At 38.5% G+C, this 19,838-nt stretch overlaps 1 protein-coding gene across 1 annotated transcript; it reads left to right on the top strand.

Moving 5' to 3' along the window:
- Positions 1-1,961: 1,961 nt before the first annotated feature.
- On the top strand, positions 1,962-13,377 carry LOC119728960 (histone deacetylase 1-like). Its single transcript, XM_038201423.1, has 12 exons — positions 1,962-2,064; positions 3,852-3,964; positions 4,816-4,933; positions 6,009-6,222; positions 6,605-6,746; positions 7,497-7,589; positions 8,840-8,948; positions 9,344-9,484; positions 10,288-10,396; positions 10,948-11,228; positions 11,712-11,826; positions 12,585-13,377. The coding sequence occupies exons 1-12, from the start codon at positions 2,019-2,021 to the stop codon at positions 12,778-12,780; spliced, it is 1,677 nt and encodes a 558-aa protein (XP_038057351.1). The 5' UTR covers positions 1,962-2,018; the 3' UTR covers positions 12,781-13,377.
- Positions 13,378-19,838: the final 6,461 nt, after the last annotated feature.

The raw sequence follows: 19,838 nt of genomic DNA, 5'->3' as shown, positions 1-19,838 counted from the left end.
TTTCATGACTATCGGTCAAAGGGTTTTGGAATTATGGCTAATTAATTATTCATATGTACGAATGGTAATTGTGCTCTGTGTACACAACGTATATGGGGGTCCGATTTTTATGTTTTTGGTATCAAAAGATGCGCAAGGCTCGAGGCTAAAAAGTCATAACAGCTCGGGTTGCGGGGGAAAAAATCAAGGCTTTCGCGGAAAAAGTTGAAGGGGGGGGGGGAGGATTCCGACCCCCGGCCCTTTTAGGGTTAAGGGCTTTGATGTTGCAAGCCTGAATTGGCGGGCCTCACTTAATTTTCTGTGAGCGCAAAGTATATGAGTATATTTCCCCCTTTTTAAAAATATATTATCCCCTTTTTTCAAAAAATACAGCACGAGCACAAATCGTGCCTTCAAACTTGTGAACAAAATCGATGCTCTTGACATCTGTGGAACGGTTCGTGATGGACTCGCATGTATCGCGTGTCTATAATCATTTTGGATTTAATAGTGAAAAATATTCCAATATGCTGTTCCAAAGTTAATCCATAATCACAGCTAGTTAGTCTTTGCATACCTTTGAAGATTTTCTGGACCTCTCCTTTCTTGATAATTGCATTTTCTTTTCTGTACTTTCCTTGTATTGTACCAGAGGTATTGCCGTGGAGTGGTTCAGGAATAATCCCACTTTTGGCAACAATATTAGGGGTGCTTTTTAATCACTGTGGACAGATGCACGTAGCGGCTTCCCCCTGGCTCCTATTCTTTTTCCCCAATTTATATTAATGATTAATTTCCTCATTCTGAGCCAAAGTATTAGTAACACTTCCAATTAAAAAAAGTGATAAAATGCCTTATATACCTGCATTGATTAGACTACTAAGTGATCCGTTGTGGACCACTCCAGGTTTTATTGGAAACATTCCCCAGCTGCACGTATGGATTTGTCTCAAAGACCGTGAACTAAAAGATACTTACTCCATTTTGGTCTTCAAAAACACTGTTTGCATGATGTTTATCATGTTTTACGCCCGAATTGATAATGGAATAATGAGCAGGATTTTTATTGGATACTATAAACGTTGTAATCATGATGTAATGTTATTTTGGTCCAATGCTTTCATTCGATGTTTCGTTGGAAAGCTCGAATCTTGTGAAAGCTTATCGCCTACTACACTCTAAAAAAGAAGAAGCATATGTCAGATTTGACTAGAAACTAGTTAAATTTTACTAGCCATTCAGGGTCCGTCAGCTCGGTCCAGCTGAAAATCATTCAATCTGACTAGATTTTTCCAGTCAATATTATTGACTTTGGAAAAATAGTTATGCAAATAACTTAAATTGGAGTCGAACCCAACTACTTTTTCTAGTCATACAGGGTGAGTCAAAAAAAGCGGAACCCAAACACCCAAAATTATATTTCATATTTTAAAAATATATTCAGCACCAAACATAATAATGACTGGAAAAGACAATTTCATAATCTACTTTTAGATGAAAAAAAATACTGAAATTGGTCAATCCGTTTTAAGGATATCACCATTTGAAAACAATGACCCTAAAACCTGTCTCGTCTAAAAAAAAAAAACCTTTTCTCTGGACTTGTTCCCAACCGTAAAACAATCTGATGTGCGACTAGTATACCAATGGTATCATTGTCCTAAGACTCGAAGTGCTGTGGACATTTTTTTCTTTCTAAAATAAGTTACGCTGAACTAATTGACATGGTGACACAGTATAAAATGGGTTACTTTTTTTGGATCCCTCCGACCCCCCAATTTAGCATTTTTGAAATAATATGGCGATCACAATGCAATACAGTTTATCCACTCCAAATAGCGCCCTCAGTGGCCACCGTCTCAAAGGACGTACGCGCGGTCGAGCTAACGTTTAGAGACGAGACTAACCCACTAACAACTGGTACTAGTACCCGCGTCTGTACACATGATGGTGGGCATCGCTTACCAGTGAATATAGTGTATACTTTTTTGCTTTTTTGTATTGTTCGAGTACCGCGAGTTGACTATCGTTTCAGCGGCATGGCGTCTACTGGTTCCAAGAAAAGAGTATGCTACTACTACGACGGTGAGTCAAATACGACTTCTTAAATTACGCACAGTGTTCTTTATAATGTGTAGACAGCAGTAGATCAATAAGGGGTAAAAGTAATGTGACAGAGCTCGAACTTTTGCTTTGCTTTTGTGCGTTCCGCTGTGTCAAAATTGACCGGCCTTCAATGGTGTAAATAGTATGGTGCTCTTTCTGTATTTATCCTTATGTACATTCATATACATTTATGAAGGTGGTGACAAGACCATACTCGGGATAGAAATTATCACTCAGCCAAAATTATCTGGACGCTCGCAACTAGGCCTACTCGATCATGCCGATGATACAAAACTTACGAGTTTTACATTGTTGGAAATGGGCCACAGTTTTCCAACTGTTCGCAGATAATGAATCATGCAGTATAGGCGGCTTAGGCCTACTCTTTTTAAATATAAATCCATTTTTCAATGGGTGAATAAATTATTTTGAGGCATTTTTCTTTCAAAGTTTCATGTCACAAATTTTCTAACAATAACATTTCAATGACTTGTCATGTTTGTTGAGTTATCAAATAATCGATATAATGATAAACTATCACGGAAATAATGCAGTATCCAGACGCCACTTCTTTGGTTGTGTACAAAGTCTATGGAGAGTCTTGCATTGTCAAAGTATTTTTTAACAAAATTGGAAAAGGTTCATGTCTTTTTAACATTTTTGCAATGACTGACCTTCATTAAAATGGTTTACCATTGGAATAATACACGATGAAATAACTGGCGTCAGTATGCAACATGCTTTCCGTTATTATTTTCATTTTTCTATTTGTGGCATTAACTAAGATGTTTTTATTTTTTGTAATCTTAGCATTGTGATAATGCATGTACATGTATGCTGTAGAATTCAAACTAAAAAGATGGGCTTGTTTAACAATTGCCCTTGGTGCAAATTTTCAAAGCAAAATATATGCAAAGGAAAAGGAGTTCTATTTTTGTTAATTTTATCGTAGGCCTAGTTGTATTTTTTCATAATAATAACCTCATTGTGCAATACATTGCCAATGTGGAACGTTTTATCAATTAGCTTCACAACCTGTTTGTATATCAGGTTAAACTTATGACAATTAATTAATCATTGCCAATTAATCATTGCCAAATACTCATTGGAGAAATTACGGAAAAAATGTTGCAACCTGATGCCACTTCAGCAGTTGTGTACAACTACAAAGTCTATGGAGAGTCAAGAAAAAATGTCTTAAGTGTTTACAAACAAAATTGGAAATGTTTCTCAGTCCCAGATTCGTGTCTTATAATTATTTTTGCAATGACTGACCTCCATTGAGATGACATACGAAGAAAAAAGTGGCGTCAGGTTGCACCATTTTTTCCAAATTACCAATTTGACAATGTTTGAGGTAAAATACCTGTATTCAGTATCATACTTCCTCATATAAACTGGCATTCAGCAACTTGTTATGATATGTAGGCCTACTTCTTGTCTTCATGCAATGCACTGGGAAGCATTGTAATATGATGCCAACTTGTGGCATGACAGCTTGTGTAAGGCAACATATACGATTACATTTATAATTAACAGCAACATTTTTAGTCTCAAATTTATGGCTTTTCAAGAGATTTTCAGTGACTGAAAACAACAGTGAGGTTATCCAAACATTTGATTCATGAACAAGTTGGTGAAATTATTGGTATCCACTGTTGATGTTATGCCCCAACCATAGTTGGGGCTGTTGTTATGCTCTATTTAGAGTGGTACACGTGTCAGTGGTAGGATATATAGTAATTGGTTTCATTTGTGTCTACCAGGCGATGTGGGGAACTACTACTATGGACAAGGTCACCCAATGAAACCACATCGGATACGCATGACACACAACCTCATCCTCAACTATGGGCTGTACCGCAAGATGGAAATCTATGTGAGTATAAAATTAAGTAAATATTAAAATCAAGAACAGGCTTCTAAGTTTCTACATGAGCAAGGAAAAGTACTTGTTGTGAAACTTCTAAGCTGTAGAAAGGTTTTCATTTTGAATGGAGTATCAGTAACGGCTGATTCAGTAACAAAATTTAAATTTGTATTTGTTTATCTGTTGGGTTTTTGTTTTTGTTTTTTTGTTATCTGCAGGGTGGGCAACTTATTGCTGGGCAGGTTATTTTGGTGACTGGTGTTGATTTTTGCCATTTGTTTATATATATATATATATATATGTTTATTTTTTTTCTTTTCAAAGAAACCACATAGGGAAACTGACTAGGTGTATTATAATTATTTAAAAATTTAAACAAAGAAATTGATCGGAGCGGGGTTTGAACCTGCGACCTCCGGACTACCGTTCCGCTGCTCTATCAACTGAGCTATCCAGTCCTATGTTGGCGGTTCCCCAATTAGTCAATGTCTTTGTTCAAACCCCGCTCCAGTCAATTTCTTTGTTGAACCTTAAAAAAGTTTGATCCCGTTTGCTATTTCCTGGGTTTACAACATTGCTAATGTTGCTAGCATCGTGACTTTATACGTGGTCCATGGCTACGTGGTATACAGGTTTATGGCTTCTGACTATTGCCTCTTGACTATATGGGGAACCACCAACTGGATGGCTCAGTTGGTAGAGCACCGAAACGGTAACCTGGAGGTCGCAGGTTCAAACTCCGCTCTGGTCAATGTTTTTGTTCAACCTTAAAATAATGTTTATCTTTGTGCTCGAATGTCTCGGTGATAAAGGCACATGTCATATATTGAAAATTTCTTGGTCCCTTGTACATCTTGCAGAGGCCCCATAAAGCTGTGATGGAGGAGATGACTAAGTACCACAGTGACGACTACATCAAGTTTCTGCGCACCATCAGACCAGACAACATGTCTGAATATACCAAACAGATGCAGAGATGTAAGATTTTACATTAAGAATGCTCAGTTTGCTACCCGCTATTCTTTATTGATCCTTAGAAAATTGCCCTCAAAATTATTTCTTATCTTTAGTGGTTAGAGAAACCAAGATTTCAAAATCTGGTTATCCTAATTTTTTTCAAACCAAATAACGGTAAACTCGCTTTGACCGGGAGTTCTCATTCACTTCGCACTCATGCCAACAAAAAGTGAGGAGTGAGGTGTCGCATGGAGTGCCACTCACAATGATTCAGTATATTTTGTAGGAGTCAGTGTCCACTAGGCCTTTACAAAAACACTTGAAAGCTGTGATGTTGAGGAAATGGGTGGAAATTCTCTGATCAGTCGAATGGGCAAGCTATTCATGCACCAAGAAGACCACTAGCAAGTACAGTTTATAAATGCAGTTATAATCAGAGACCATGGAGCAAATTGGGGGGTGTTCCAATTGTTTTCTTTAGCTTCGACTGTAGTGGAATTCAAATTGAATCTTGAAAAATCCGGATTTAAATCCTACCTTTACCTAGCTTTACATATACATTGTATCTCTCTGATATAGTTTTTCCTCAATTCAGCTGGGCATGCCAATACCATCCAAGTGGAGTGCATAAGAAGTCACAAAAGCTAAACCTAAACAGTGAAAACTTAAGAAGACTTGAGAGTGAATCAGACAACAGAAATGGGCTCTCATTTGCTAATCAGATGTCTTCTTGTCATTTCTGGGAGTGTGTCGATATTTTGAGCAGCCTGCGCACCCGTGGTTTGTGGCAAATATTGATGGTCTATGCAAACAATTAGGACAATTTCTCATTGAATGATTGCGATGTCTTGGATTTATGGTCTTTTCCTATACCATCTTTTTCACTAGTGCTTGTGGTTTATTGTTGTGATTTTCGTTTAACGTTCTGATATTTTCCCTTTATAGAGAATCCCTTTTAATATTACCGTTAACTATGAATTACATCATGCTTTTATGTCATGCTCAGTTTGCTTTTTGGGCCACAACAGACAAGTTTTTAAACAAACAACTGAAATGAATAAATGATAATTAATCTGTTTTTCCTGTTTTTCTCCAGTTAATGTTGGGGAAGATTGTCCCGTCTTTGACGGGCTCTATGAGTTCTGTCAGCTTTCCGGTGGCGGCTCAGTAGCCGGAGCAGTAAAGCTGAACAAACAACAGACAGACATTGCCATTAACTGGGCAGGTGGTCTCCATCACGCAAAGAAGTCTGAGGCATCTGGGTTCTGCTATGTGAATGATATAGTGCTGGCCATTCTGGAACTTCTGAAGTAAGTAGCGTTTTTTTGACATTTTGGGAAAACTTGATACGCATGCTAATATAGAATATCTAACAATGTTTTTTTATTCCATCCAGTATTTGTAATGATATTTCGCGCCGTAATATACTTTTTAGGCCGACGTTCATTGTGTGGATCGTCCGCAAATAGAAAGTCAAGGTTTCTCTGGGAAATTATATTTGGCAAAATAAACCAACACTTGAAAATGACTGATTACGCAGGTTTGTCAAAATAAAGTTCACTTCAAAGGCAAGTTTCAAAATATGAGCTTGTTTGTGTCATCTCAAGTCACAACTTACTGGGCAGTGATTTGATCATCAACTGCTTGTTGGACACAGAAAATTAACCATGTGAGATTTCCGCATTTTGACAGATACCACCAACGTGTCCTGTACATTGACATTGATATACACCACGGTGACGGTGTAGAGGAAGCATTCTACACAACAGACAGAGTCATGACGGTATCATTCCACAAGTATGGGGAGTACTTCCCTGGAACAGGCGATCTCAGAGTGAGTTAAAAAAAAAATCAGTTCCTTCTATCAGTTTGAGTCAAATTTGCTGGTGCACACCTGGGCCCAATTTCATTGCTCTGCTTACTGTTAGCCCGAACCCTACGGAATCCAACAGGATCCAACTATGTCACATACCCGATGGAGCCTGTTGGATTGAGCAGTTAACCCCTTGTGTACATTCCTCATGCAAAATGTTGGATTCAGCAGGCAACTGAACCGCATTATAACGCATTGATGGAGTCCGTTGGATTCAGCAGACAACTGAAAATGAGGCACAGTGGATTGAGCAGGAAAGTCCGGTTGGACTCTGTTGGATTTAGCAGGGTAGTCCTGAGGAGGTACTAGGGGTTAATGAAAAATCCAAACTTACTGTAGCAGAAAATTCCCTGCTTACGGTAAGCCTATTTCACAGGTTAGCTAGAAAATTCGGCTTATGCGCATGCGTTCATCTCGCAACTTAGTATTCTGAGCTTACAAGGTTAGCACAGAATTGTTCTAGCGCTGTGAGCACATAATGGTGAGTGTCAGCGCGGAATTCTGTAGTTAGCAGTGCCATGAAATTGGGCCCTGGTGTTCACGCAAGGACGCTATGGGGTTTGCACATTTGCAATCCAAAATTGCATTTTCTTTCTTTAAAAGTAAGAATTTGCATCTCTGTTCTGCATATGTATGTAAAATTGTGCATGCAGGTTAATGGATCATACAGGTGGTAATGTATCTATCTGCCATTTATGTATATTTCTGCAGGACATTGGTGCTGGCAAGGGCAAATACTACGCTGTCAACTTTCCTCTTCGAGACGGGATAGATGATGAGTCATATGAGCAGATTTTCAAACCTGTAAGTCAATGCCATGATAAAAATCTCTCCTTTTAATAATGTGTTTATAGTCTTAACATGTGACACCAGATTTTAAACATTGGCTTAGATACTCATTAGGACATAACAGTTTTGGAAGTCATGAACATTAAAACATGTTTGTTTGTTTTGTAAAATTTTATCTGTTAAAGGGAATGTACAACATTTGCTTTTGCTGCAATTTTCAGAAATAAATGGATTGGAGGATTAGTATGTCATAGCAAATATTGTTAAACTGACTTGTTTCACGTTTGGGCTTGTAGATGCTGGAAAAACCAAGAAAACCAATCATGTTTTTGTAGTCTGGTTCCCTGACCGCACTTAAGATGAAACAGAGCCATTTGTAGACTTTGGGGAATTGTAAGGTCAGAGAATCAGTCTAGCACGCTTGAACCCCTTCATAGGTGCGCTATCAATTGCAAAGAAAATGCGGAATAACTAAATAAGAATTTTTTTTGAAAAAACCAGTGTTTTCCAACGCTGGTCGGCCGCGAAAAATGTTAGCACACCAGGAGCCACAATTTTACAGGATGCTTTAGACCGTTATTCACTAACAGTCCAGTAAGGTATTTCATGATAATTTGATCATTTCGTTTTTTGATGTTTGCAAATGTTGTAGCTTCCCTTTAAATACCTTTGTGTTATATTGTAAGTTGAACTCGGGAGAATGTTTTTTGTTGTACCCAAATGGGGGAGCCAAGTGTACTCTGACTGACACAGTCACTCACTGACTGACTGACTGACTGAGTCACTAACTGTAAATAATGTTCCAAGCTGAGACCTTCAGGTCCAGCTGGACTAGGAAAGCCTAGTCTTATTTAGCAGTAGGTTTTGCTCTGTCGCATCACCAGCATATATCAGAATGTGTAACCATGTTGATGAAAGACTTGAGGCCTTGCATGGTGGAGATGTATAGTAACAATAAGCAGTTTGGGGCTACACCATGTGGCTTGTCTCTTTTGTTACGAGGTGTGGTTCTGATAAGAACTGGCTGTGAGAAATGATCTCAACGTTTCTACTAGTGTGCTCTCTAGTCATTGTCAGTGGAAATGTGAGTTCACGTCTCACCTTCATTTCTTACCAGAATTACACCTCTTCACAAAACAGATAAGCCACATGGTGTACTAAGTACAAACTACCCATTGTTACGGTTTTGATAAAGTCAGGCATATCAACAAGTAATAGTTTTTTACTTAGTCACTTAATTATGTTTTTTCTTCTTTTAAATTTAGATAATGTCCAAGGTGATGGAGATGTATCGGCCCAGTGCTGTTGTTTTACAGTGTGGTGCAGACTCACTCTCAGGGGACAGGCTCGGTTGCTTCAACCTCACCTTGAAAGGTAAGATCGGGCAATAACATCTGTGTCTGCGAATACAATTTATTAAGAAAGCCTATGAATTGGGCTTTTGTATCCCAAACTTTGAAAGGGCTACATGCAGAACTTCAATTAAACAATGGTCCCGACATTTGGGTTTCGCTTTTTTTAACTCACCCTGTATTTCAGTGCTGCATATTTTTATTTGCTCAATCAAATTATCAAATCTTTCACCAGAAAATGATGAAAATGTTTTTCTTAATTAAAAAAGAACACATTATTTACACATGTACACAGTTACCCATAAAGTGTATGCACAAATACTAGTAAGGACTTGGGCTAAGATCCTTGGGTTCTTGTTATCTCCGAGATGATGCTGCATGCTCCTAAACATATAATTGATCTATGCTATTTTACAGGTCATGCCAAGTGTGTGGAGTTCATGAAGCAGTACAACCTTCCATTGCTGCTCCTTGGCGGCGGTGGCTACACTATACGCAATGTTGCACGCTGCTGGACCTATGAGACTGCCACTGCCCTGGGAGTAGAAATTGCAAACGGTAAGGTTTATCATATTTTTTTTATTTCAACAATAATAATAATAATAAGTATTACCCTGGATTGGACATTTGGGAGACATCCCCATAGACTTGTGCACAAATATTCCCAATATTCCCTTGTCCTTTTTTCACAAATTTCGGTATGTTTACTAATCAGACCACGAGCAACAAATATAATCTAATTGCGAGAGCAAAATTGTGCCTCTAAAGGGGGCTGTGACATTAGGGAGACATGAAAATGTCTCCCTAATGACCGATGTCTCCCATCGTGCGACGAAATTACGATAACGTGTCTCTTTAATGGTACCATTACACGTATAATAATAATGATAATGAAACATTTACATTGCGCACTTATCTGTCCAAAGGACACCCAAGGCGCACAAATGAAAAGCAAAAACAAAAAAACCCAAAAGTTTGGGTTCATGAGAAAGTTTATGAAAAAGTATTGGTGAACGGCAAGGTCTTGAGATTGGACTTGAAGGACTGTAATGATGGAGATGTTTGGATGTCTCCAAAGATTTGAAGATGCTCCTAAGATTATTGAGGCCTTGGCTGGCAGTGTTTTGCTGGCCTGCTTAGTATTTATTATTTTTATTACTTATTGAAAAAAAATGCAGGTTGGTAGTCATTTTACAAGAGAAATCTCAAAACGGACTCTGTCCTGCAATAAATCCATATGTGGATACACAGAATGCATAGTCGTTAATTTGTCCAGATTCAACACACACAGGAACAAGTCAAATTTTTCAACAGTTTAGCTATAATTTTATCTTCTTTTTTTTCCTTCCATTTTTGTGCAGAGTTACCTTACAATGATTACTTTGAGTATTTTGGACCGGACTTCAAACTGCACATCAGCCCGTCTAACATGACCAACCAGAACACTGGCGATTACATGGAGAAAATCAAGTAAGTCTCAAAAATTTCTAACCATCATTTTGATTTTTAGAGATTGAAAACTCTCTTTTTAGTATTAGCTTGAACTAATACATACTTTTTTAAAAATGCAAACATGCTCTGTTTTTATCAGATTATTTATAGAGAAAAATAGACATTTCATATATTTATCAATTTTTGCTATTTTTCAAATTTGAATGTATCAATTAGAATATATCAACCACCTGGTATTTAAAGAAAATTTTTATATGATGCTACGATGTTAATTTTTCAGTGGGAGTTTAACATATCAGTGTTATAGTTGAATCCATTACAAGTTATTCAGCCCCAAGGAAAACTCATGAGCTATTAAAATAAATTGTGAAAATAAGCGTTTCTTTGGTTATTGGTCATCCACTGGATGACCAATGACTTGTATATGACTGGACTTGTATATCGACTTGTTTTGGACTTAAGTTTAATAGTGTTGGGTATCTTATCACACAAAAGTGAGGTTCGTTCTTTTCTGGTCATCATCACATTAATTTTTTTCTCGCAATATTTTCTTGTCCTTTCCCTCACAGGACGAGACTATACGAGAACATGCGCATGATACCCCACGCGCCCGGCGTCCAGATCCAACCGATCTTGGAAGACGCCATCCGCGACGAAAGCGACAATGAGGAAGACGAGCATCCCGACAAACGCATCTCCATCATGTCGCGGGACAAACGCATCGCCTGCGACGAGGAGTTCTCGGACAGTGAGGATGAAGGGGAGGGAGGCCGGCGTGACATCAGGATGCATCGACGCAAGAGGCAACGACCCGCTCAAGACATGCAGGCTAAAGATGCCGCTGAGAAAAGTAAGTGTCCAAATGTGTCGTATTTGAAGAAGTTTTGATTCTTAAAAGAACGAATTCGAAAAATTATCTCAAATTTTCAGGCAGTAAACCCCTTTCATCCTCTGGATTCCGGCTGATACCACAGAGTACTCTCTCCAAAATGTCAAGATCATTCACAAACCCGTTCTTTTCAGAACTAACACTTCCCAGGTCTGCATCACTTTGGGCGTGATCCCTGGCTGCATGGCATATACAGGTTCATGGCTTCTGACTAGCGCCCCTTGAACAAAGACATTGACGAATTGGGGAACCGCCAACATAGAGCGGGGTAGCTCAGTTGGTAGAGCACCGGAACGGTAATCCGGATGTCGCAGGTTCAAACCCTGCTCCAGTCAATTTCTTTTTACAAACAAAACTTCAAAGAAGAGATTAATTCCTGCTACATGGTGTAACAGTAAATCTTAAGTAATTTATGTTTTGTCCTTTTTCCCCCTTTCTGTTCAGGTGCAGAGGCTCGGAAGGAGAAAGAAGAAGCCGCTATTAAGGAGAAGGCAGCAGCGAGTGCTGCTGCCAATGCAGAGCCTATGGAGACATCAACCCCTGAGCCACCTGCCAAAGGGTAAGTATTTCGGTCCAGGTAAATAACTTGGCTTAACCGTAACGATCCCCATCCAGTCAAACTCCAACACCAGGGTTTGTTGGAATCTGTTGGGATGAGTACTGCACTAGTAAACTGATTATGCTTTACATGGGGTTAGGCATACCACAAATAAACAGAGTCCAACTGTTGATGTGCACAGTATACCATATGGTGTTGGAATTTGCAAGGATGAGGAAGGTAAATCACCCTAGGGGGTTAGTTTTAAAGTACAACTCATACAAGCCATTAGCCCTAAACATGTCAAAATGTTTTGCACTAGTGCATTTCCATAGGTCACTCACAATGAATTTGTTTTGTTCGGCAATTAGTGATGTAATATTTCTCATTTAAAATGTCAACAATATAATGTTACTTGTTGAATTGGCTTAAATACAAGCTCTAATGTTGTGCAAATGGTAATCAATGTAAGGGGGACGAACCTGTGTTTACAGGAACGGAGTGTCATCTCTCTTTCATTAGCGATTGGGCCAGACTCATATGCTGCTGTGGGGGATCGCCACACCTCCTCCACAGCGAGTCTGTTACCTTCCCAGCATTGAATAATGCTGGTACCCATTTAACACCTGGGTTGAGAGGAGTAATTGAAAGCGCCTTACTCAAGGGCACAACACACATGGCCACGGCGGGGCTCGAACCAACAATCTCACGATCATGAATCCTATGCTTTTCCGCTAGACCACAATGTAATGAGAGGTTCCCCCCCCCCCTCTTTTCAGACCTGAGCCAGAGAAACCCGCAGCAGATTCTCAGAAGCCTGCTGAGATTAAAGAGGAGAAACCTTCAGCCCCTGCGAAAACAGAGCCTGCCCCTGCCAAGGAAGTTGCAGAAGCACCTAAGGCTGCCCCAAGTGCCCAAACCACTCCACCTCCTACAGTCCCAATCCAGTCTACAGAGGAGAAGATGGAACACTGAAAGTTTACAGAGTTAGTCGACCATTATAAAGGGTGTTGTAATATAATCCTGCTGTGGTGTCATTTAAATGCACTTCAAATTCACTTTACAAGTAAAGTTGAGGTTGTACACGGGGTACATTGCAGGTGTTGGTTGGAAATTGGTTTTTGCTCAGCTCTCTTATTGAAACAAGACTGGGCAGAGCTGATAGACCTTTATCGTGCTGCCACCGTTTCAGTCATGTTCCCTGTATCCAATATCAGTATTGAATGATAATGATTTTTGTGCGAAAAGGAACCAAACTATTTTTCCTTCCAGCCACGCTTTGGTAAACGTTGATTTGAATGGGGAAAAATCAAGATGGCCGCAACATGATAATGGTCTATTCAGCTGTTTCCATGAGCATGCAAAATTCTCTTCAGTTGTTCAGAATGGCTGTTCACTGGGGGTCTATTCTTGCATCTGTTCTATACAGTGGGCCAGATTTAGCCCATTTATTGGCGTTGCGGGGTAATCTTATACGATAACACTGCCCAACTCGAGAATTCATTATGTTCGTCAATTTTTGCTTCAGCAGTAAACATCTCTTTCAATCCATCACAAGTTGTTTGTATGTGTAAATGCACCAACTTCTGTTGTCCGGGATAGGTTAATTCATTCATGTCAGTGCAAATTTGGTAGAACGTTTTTAAGTAACACTTCACCAGGGCATGGCGCAAAATCAACATGAGAAGGAATCAAAAACCAACATGGAATTTATTTTTTTTTTCGGAGGGACTTTGAAGTGGAAATGATAAACATACCTTGTATTGAGTCTGACCTCTTTTTATTTTACCATTGGTACAAATGTGATGTTGAGATTTCTACAAACAATGTACTATATTTCTATTTATATACGTGTACACATGCATTTGGTTCACTTGTTGGAAAGAGAATGCATTTTGAAGGTGACAAGTGCAGTGGAACGCCGCTGTAACGAACACTGCGAGATCCACAGAAATTGTTCATGATAGCGATCGTTAGGTATAGCGATTTTAAGCTGTCTGTGCTCCGGTACTCACTTTTCAATATATAGCGCCCTTCAGAACTTCACCCTGCACGCCCTGGTAGTTACTGAAAGACGACTTTGAACATGCGCCAACTATTGAATTATGTAATTACACAGTTTTTGAGCTTACTACCAACAGCAAGGGTGGCTTTCCCCTTCTATTCCTTGAGGAAATAATAGCCACTTGTCGCTCTTCTGCTGACATTTTTCAGGAACAATGTTTGGTACGTTTTGTTTACAAAATCGAGAGCCAAGGATGATTCTCGGTATAGCCGAATATTCGGTATAGCAGTATTCGGTATAGCAACGTTCCACTGTATTTGATGTTTAATACCCAGAAACAGTGTAATAGTGTAGTATGTCATTGTTTAGAATAGTCAGTTTATATTTCAATTTATATTAGGATTAAGTACAGCATTCATTGTTTTTGGTGTTTTTTTTTTACATGTACGTACGTGTATGTTTATTTGCTAGAATACATGGATGTACCCCTTGTACAAGGTCAAACCTTTCAGGTCACATAATACTTTCAGTTCAAGCTTCAAACAGCAGATGTGATTTGATTTGTTAAAGGCCTAAAAAAAAAGTCTCCGGTTTCTGGTATGGAGCTTGCCCAAAAAGTGGTGCGGCGACGCGACTTTTTTTTTTTTTTACCTGATTTTTTTGCTTCAAATGTCGGCCGATGACTGCAAATGGTGTCCGACTAAACTTAGTGCAAATTATATGGGAATCCAGAGAGGCCACATAAAGCTTATTCTCGACCATAACCCAATCTAAAAACACGTTAAAATTGTGCAGCAGCAGGATTCCAGTCAAACCAGTGAGTTTGGCGGTTTTGAGACATCATCTTTCATTGAAAAAAAACCCTTTTTCATTTTGCCGACGCGCATGGCTACGGCGAAGCGCGCGCATACCAGAAACCGGAGACTTTTTTTTTTGGCCTAAACAGACTTCGTGAAATTCTGTGAGATTCTGTCAACATATGTCTGTCAGCAAAAGGGATTCAGATTAATGAAAAATAAAGGTCAGGAGTTTTGAGTTGCCACACATCGGTAACACAGTTCAACACTTTAAAAAAAACATCACTGCAGAAATGGATAGCCATATGGCAAATTATATTGCAACTTAATGGTACAATCAATCAACAACTTTGAAAGTGATGTATAATTTTACAAAATATTGAGACAGAATGAAAACTTGGCATATTTTAAGATGCCATAGCCGACACAAATTTCAACTTTCTAAACATGTTCCTGTCAAATTTGGACAATATAGAATTAATCATATTCAGAGAAGGGGTGCATCACAGATGTATTATTTGTTTAAAAAAATGTTACCGGGACTTTCTTTATTTAAGAAAGTTGACTCCAAAAAGGCTGTCTTCTGCACTTCAGTTAATGAGGCCCATTTGGAATGGAGCATCTACGATTAAATAGGCTGGTACTTGTAATGTGATGACTCATCTCATCTGTTTTTACACTAACTGCAGTCCAAGTACCAGACAACATGGCTGGCTGTACTGGAAAGGTCAACCTTGACAAGGTTTTAGAAGGGAAAATGAAAGTGATATTTCTGATTTCTTAGTATTGATGCTTTATAAGGGTAGAGTAATTTAAATAAAAACACGTTTATGTACATCCTTTAAACTGTCGCATGTGTACTTATTTTTTTGCTGTGGTACTAAATGTACTAATGGTACTTAAGGACTGAGTACATGTACTCGGAAACAACATGATGAGTACCAATAGGTCCAAAATTGCCAATGTAGTTTTGAGGACTTAGCACCCAGTTGACGTCCCTAGGCCCTTTTAGCTAGGAACCATCCCCAATCTAGTCTGAGTATCACGCGTTATCCACAGAGCCAAGTCTCTGTATAACGTCTGATATGTCAAAGCATACAGATTTATGCGATTTGCGCCTCAGCCAATCAGAGTTGACTTTACTAAATCTTGACGTCATTTCATTCCCAAATCAGGACTAAACATGTGATTGGTCAATACAAATGCAGTGTTTTGTAATACAACAACAGCCAGGCGCGTATCGTGTAACATAATACAGAGCGTGTGACCACAGCCTTTGTTGGTGTGTCTAGGGTATTTTTTGTCATCCATGTCTATGATGCGACAACGGTGAATGACCGAAGACCTGATGAAAGGCTGCTGATTGGTCAAGGTCAAGATGCGGTTGTCTTGCATAATTAATCAGCGAGTCTGCTGAAATGTTATAGACCATGGCTTTTGCCATTGTATATTACATAGACGATCCACAATCCTGCAAAATCCTCAAATTGCCACCATGTAAAAATTGGATTCAGCCTCGGTCCTCCAACATCATTTGTTATTTCTTCAATTTGTTCATTCCCAAATCAGGACTAAACATGTGATTGGTCAATTCGAATGCAGTGTTTTGTAATACAACAACAGCCAGGCGCGTATCGTGTAACATAATACAGAGCGTATGACCACAGCCTTTGTTGGTGTGTCTAGGGTATTTTTTGTCATCCATGTCTATGATGCGACAACGGTGAATGACCGAAGACCTGATATAGAAAGCGCCCGCTGATTGGTCAAGGTCAAGATGCGGTTGTCTTGCATAATTAATCAGCGAGTCTGCTGAAATGTTATAGACCATGGCTTTTGCCATTGTATATTACATAGACGATCCACAATCCTGCAAAATCCTCAAATTGCCACCATGTAAAAATTGGATTCAGCCCCTCAATCCTTTATTTCTTCAATTTGTTCAGTGGAGGGGTGACCATGCCTCAAGTCTTCAAAATCCTCCAACAATCGCTGCTAACCCTAACCCCCTAAAAAGGCTCTTTGGGGGTCAAGGACCAAACACCACATAATATCACATGTGTTGTGCACACTTGTATGGAAAGAAATGCATACTACGGGTTACTACTCGGTAGTATTTTGTAGCTTTAGGGGCGGTTAGTTTGGGTCTAGGCAGTGCCAATGACATTCAAAAGCAGTGCGGATGATATCAAGCATAATGCATAATGCAGGGCTCAATTATGTATGACTGAACAAAATGCTGGGTACAGCCTAAGCCTTAACTCGACACAATGCATCCTGCACAATCAACCGACATTATTTAGCCATTCAGCCTCAATCCTCCAAAACTGCCTGGAGGATTGAGGAGGATTGAGGAGGGTTAGGGTTTACAAGAAGGCCCATACTTGTCCATTTTATCTGGGCCCAATTTCATAGAGCTGCTTAAGCACAAAATTTGCTTAAGCACGAAAAAACATTGCTTAGTAAAATTAGGTTACCGGCCAAAACTCCATGTGATGTACATTGCTTGTGACTGGTATTTAGCTGTTGTTTACTTAGCATAACAACCGCATGGAGTTTTGACCGGTAACATGATTTTATTAAGCGAGACGTTTTTGTGCTTTAAGCAAATTTTGTGCTTAAGCAGCTCTATGAAATTGGCCCCTGACCATGTGTAAATGGTCTATGCTCACAATGAAAACGTGTCAGTCCCAACTTGAATTCCTTTTATCAAAGTTTATTTTGATTGTTTAGGGCCATATGATTGTCATATTGAAAAGCTACTTCAGTGTTTGTATTTGAGTGTGACACCTCTAAAAATAACTTTCGAAATTGAAGTGCTGATTTTCAGGATTACAGTTGATGTTTTGCAAGCTTCCAATGAGACATCACACAGAAAACTGTCGGTCACAGACGAAGCTTCAAAATATATTTTTTTATAGATAATCCTGCTCCTGTTGTACTTGTACATTTATTTAAATCTTGGCTTTTTACTTATATTTTTTTCGGGGGGGGGGGGGGGAGGAAGTGCAGTTCTTCTGAATTTAAGATATTGACACTTTGAGGTAGATCTGATTTTTTTTTTATGTAACCATTAAAGGGAATATACAACATTTGCAAACATCAAAAAACAAAACTACCAAATTATTATGAAATAGCTTACTGGACTGTTACTCAGTGAATGACAGTCTAAAGCATCCTGTAAAATTATGGCACCTGGTGTGCTGACATTTTCATTTTCAGTGTTGGAAAAAACTGGGTTTTTTTCTTCAAATACTGTCCCAAATTTACCATATTTAGTTAGTCCATATTTTGTTTGCGATTGATCACACACCTGTGAACGGGTACAAGCCAGCTAGACTGGTTCCCTGACCTTACAATTCCCTGACGTCTATAAATTGCTCCATTTCATCTTAAGACGGATCAGGGAACCAGACTACAAGACCATGATTGTTTTTCTGGTTTTTCCAGCATCTATCGAACACAAAACTTCAAACAAGTCTACAATATTTGCTATAAAACACTAACCCCCCAAATCCATCTATTTCTGAAAATTACAGCAAAAGCAAATGTTGTATACATTGTATATTCCTTTTAAACCAAAGTTGGGATTGGTTTATGCAATCTTGGATGATGTCCCTTTGTGTGCCTATTTGAACTAGGGTCACTACAGGCCTATGAAATCATTTTTTTTTGGGGGGGGGGGGGAGTCTCATGTCATGCCTTCTTTCGCCCAAAAAATATCAACAAAAGCATCTCCCTCGTATTCTTTTCATATTTTTGAATACATTTTATTTCAGTATTTTTTTTAAACTACACACATTTCAAGTGGTACATGTATAAAAAAAAAATTCCTTATTTGTCCTTTACCTACAAAAAACTGCATCATAAGACCAAAACACAAGAATTGTCACATGATTGTGTCTTGAATCTTTTAACAGACAAGGAATGCACACCACAGGCTATTTTTCATTCATTTTTTTTAATCAATTTTATTTGCAATGACTTTACTGAGCATGTTCACAGCTTCTCATTTCTTAGTATACACAAAATAAATGTCAAATAATAACACTGCTTCCACTGCTACTTGTATGTAGTATCGGAGTCCACAAAAAAATGGTTTTATAGTTACCCATTATGGGATTTCACCTATTACACAATTCTAGCAAAATAATTCCACATGATAATCAGCTGTTCAAATTATGTGCCCACATTCATAAGCAAAATTTTAATATTACCAGAAACATCAAGTACATGTATAATATTCAATCCGTCTCATTCTGCCACAGTTGCCCAACTACTCATGTACAATTGTCTCTACTTTGTGTTGCAATGAACAGAGCGTGAATATTTGTAAATTGCTATAATTCAATGCTGTGTACGACGGGCATCTATCAACAACCACATCGTACAAAACATCACATCGATAAATCTGTACACATGAAATAGGAAAACAAACGAGAAGTTAAATTTCTAGAAAGACATTTTTCTTTTTAGAGTATATTGCCCAAGTATGTATCATACAGCAATATCCTTACGTTAAAAATACATCTCCAAAACTTCATTGCCGGACAAGCCTAGTTTTTTATAACAGGTAAATGTTTGCATTTTGAAAATAATTTTATTATGTGCCGTTTTCCATGAATACTGAACTGTAAATGTTTATTTGATTTCCCAACAAGATGGAAATTGAAACTTTCCAAACAGTGTAAGCTTGCAACAAGGCAATTAATCTTATGGGGGGAATTAGGCATACGTGTTTGGTCAAACAATGAAACATATTTTGAATGGGATTCTCTCCTTTCTGTTCTGTTTAAAATTATGTGAAAAAGATTGTGAATTATTTAAAACAGCTTTCATTTTTTTTTCTTCATCAAAGCAAGTTTGTATGGGGATAAAGAACTAAAACAAAATGACATGTCCATTTTCCCCCGAGAGGACAAAAACATACAATGATTAAAACTCTGGTGCAGGTTATATTTAAAAATTTATCACCTGTCGGTTTTTTTCACGACAATGTATATTAAAACAAGCAAAATATTCTTTAGTACAAATATCAAAAAAATCTCTTCCGATTAACATAAATAGAAAAGACAAGGTATTCACAAGCGCTAGCTAATAACCCCTTTCTACAAGCAACTCTCGTGAATGGAGGACTTTTAACATGTAATTCTACAAAACAGAATGAACAAAAATACTCCTTTTTGGCACTTCATAAACTGGACCATTGGTGCAATCACCCTAATAGTGTA

This window comes from Patiria miniata, unplaced genomic scaffold (genome assembly GCF_015706575.1).
Source record: "Patiria miniata isolate m_02_andy unplaced genomic scaffold, ASM1570657v1 HiC_scaffold_20, whole genome shotgun sequence".
Lineage (NCBI taxonomy): Eukaryota > Metazoa > Echinodermata > Asteroidea > Valvatida > Asterinidae > Patiria > Patiria miniata.
Note: the sequence above shows the minus strand (reverse complement) of the source record. Positions and strands in the feature narration are given on the sequence as shown.

Bases quoted from the DNA above. Each gene is read 5' to 3' on its own strand.
- LOC119728960 (XM_038201423.1), top strand. From the start codon at position 2,019: ATGGCGTCTACTGGTTCCAAGAAAAGAGTATGCTACTACTACGACG. The intron at 10,397-10,947 runs GTAAGTCTCAAA...TTTCCCTCACAG, and splicing joins GATTACATGGAGAAAATCAA to GACGAGACTATACGAGAACA. The intron at 11,229-11,711 runs GTAAGTGTCCAA...CTTTCTGTTCAG, and splicing joins TAAAGATGCCGCTGAGAAAA to GTGCAGAGGCTCGGAAGGAG.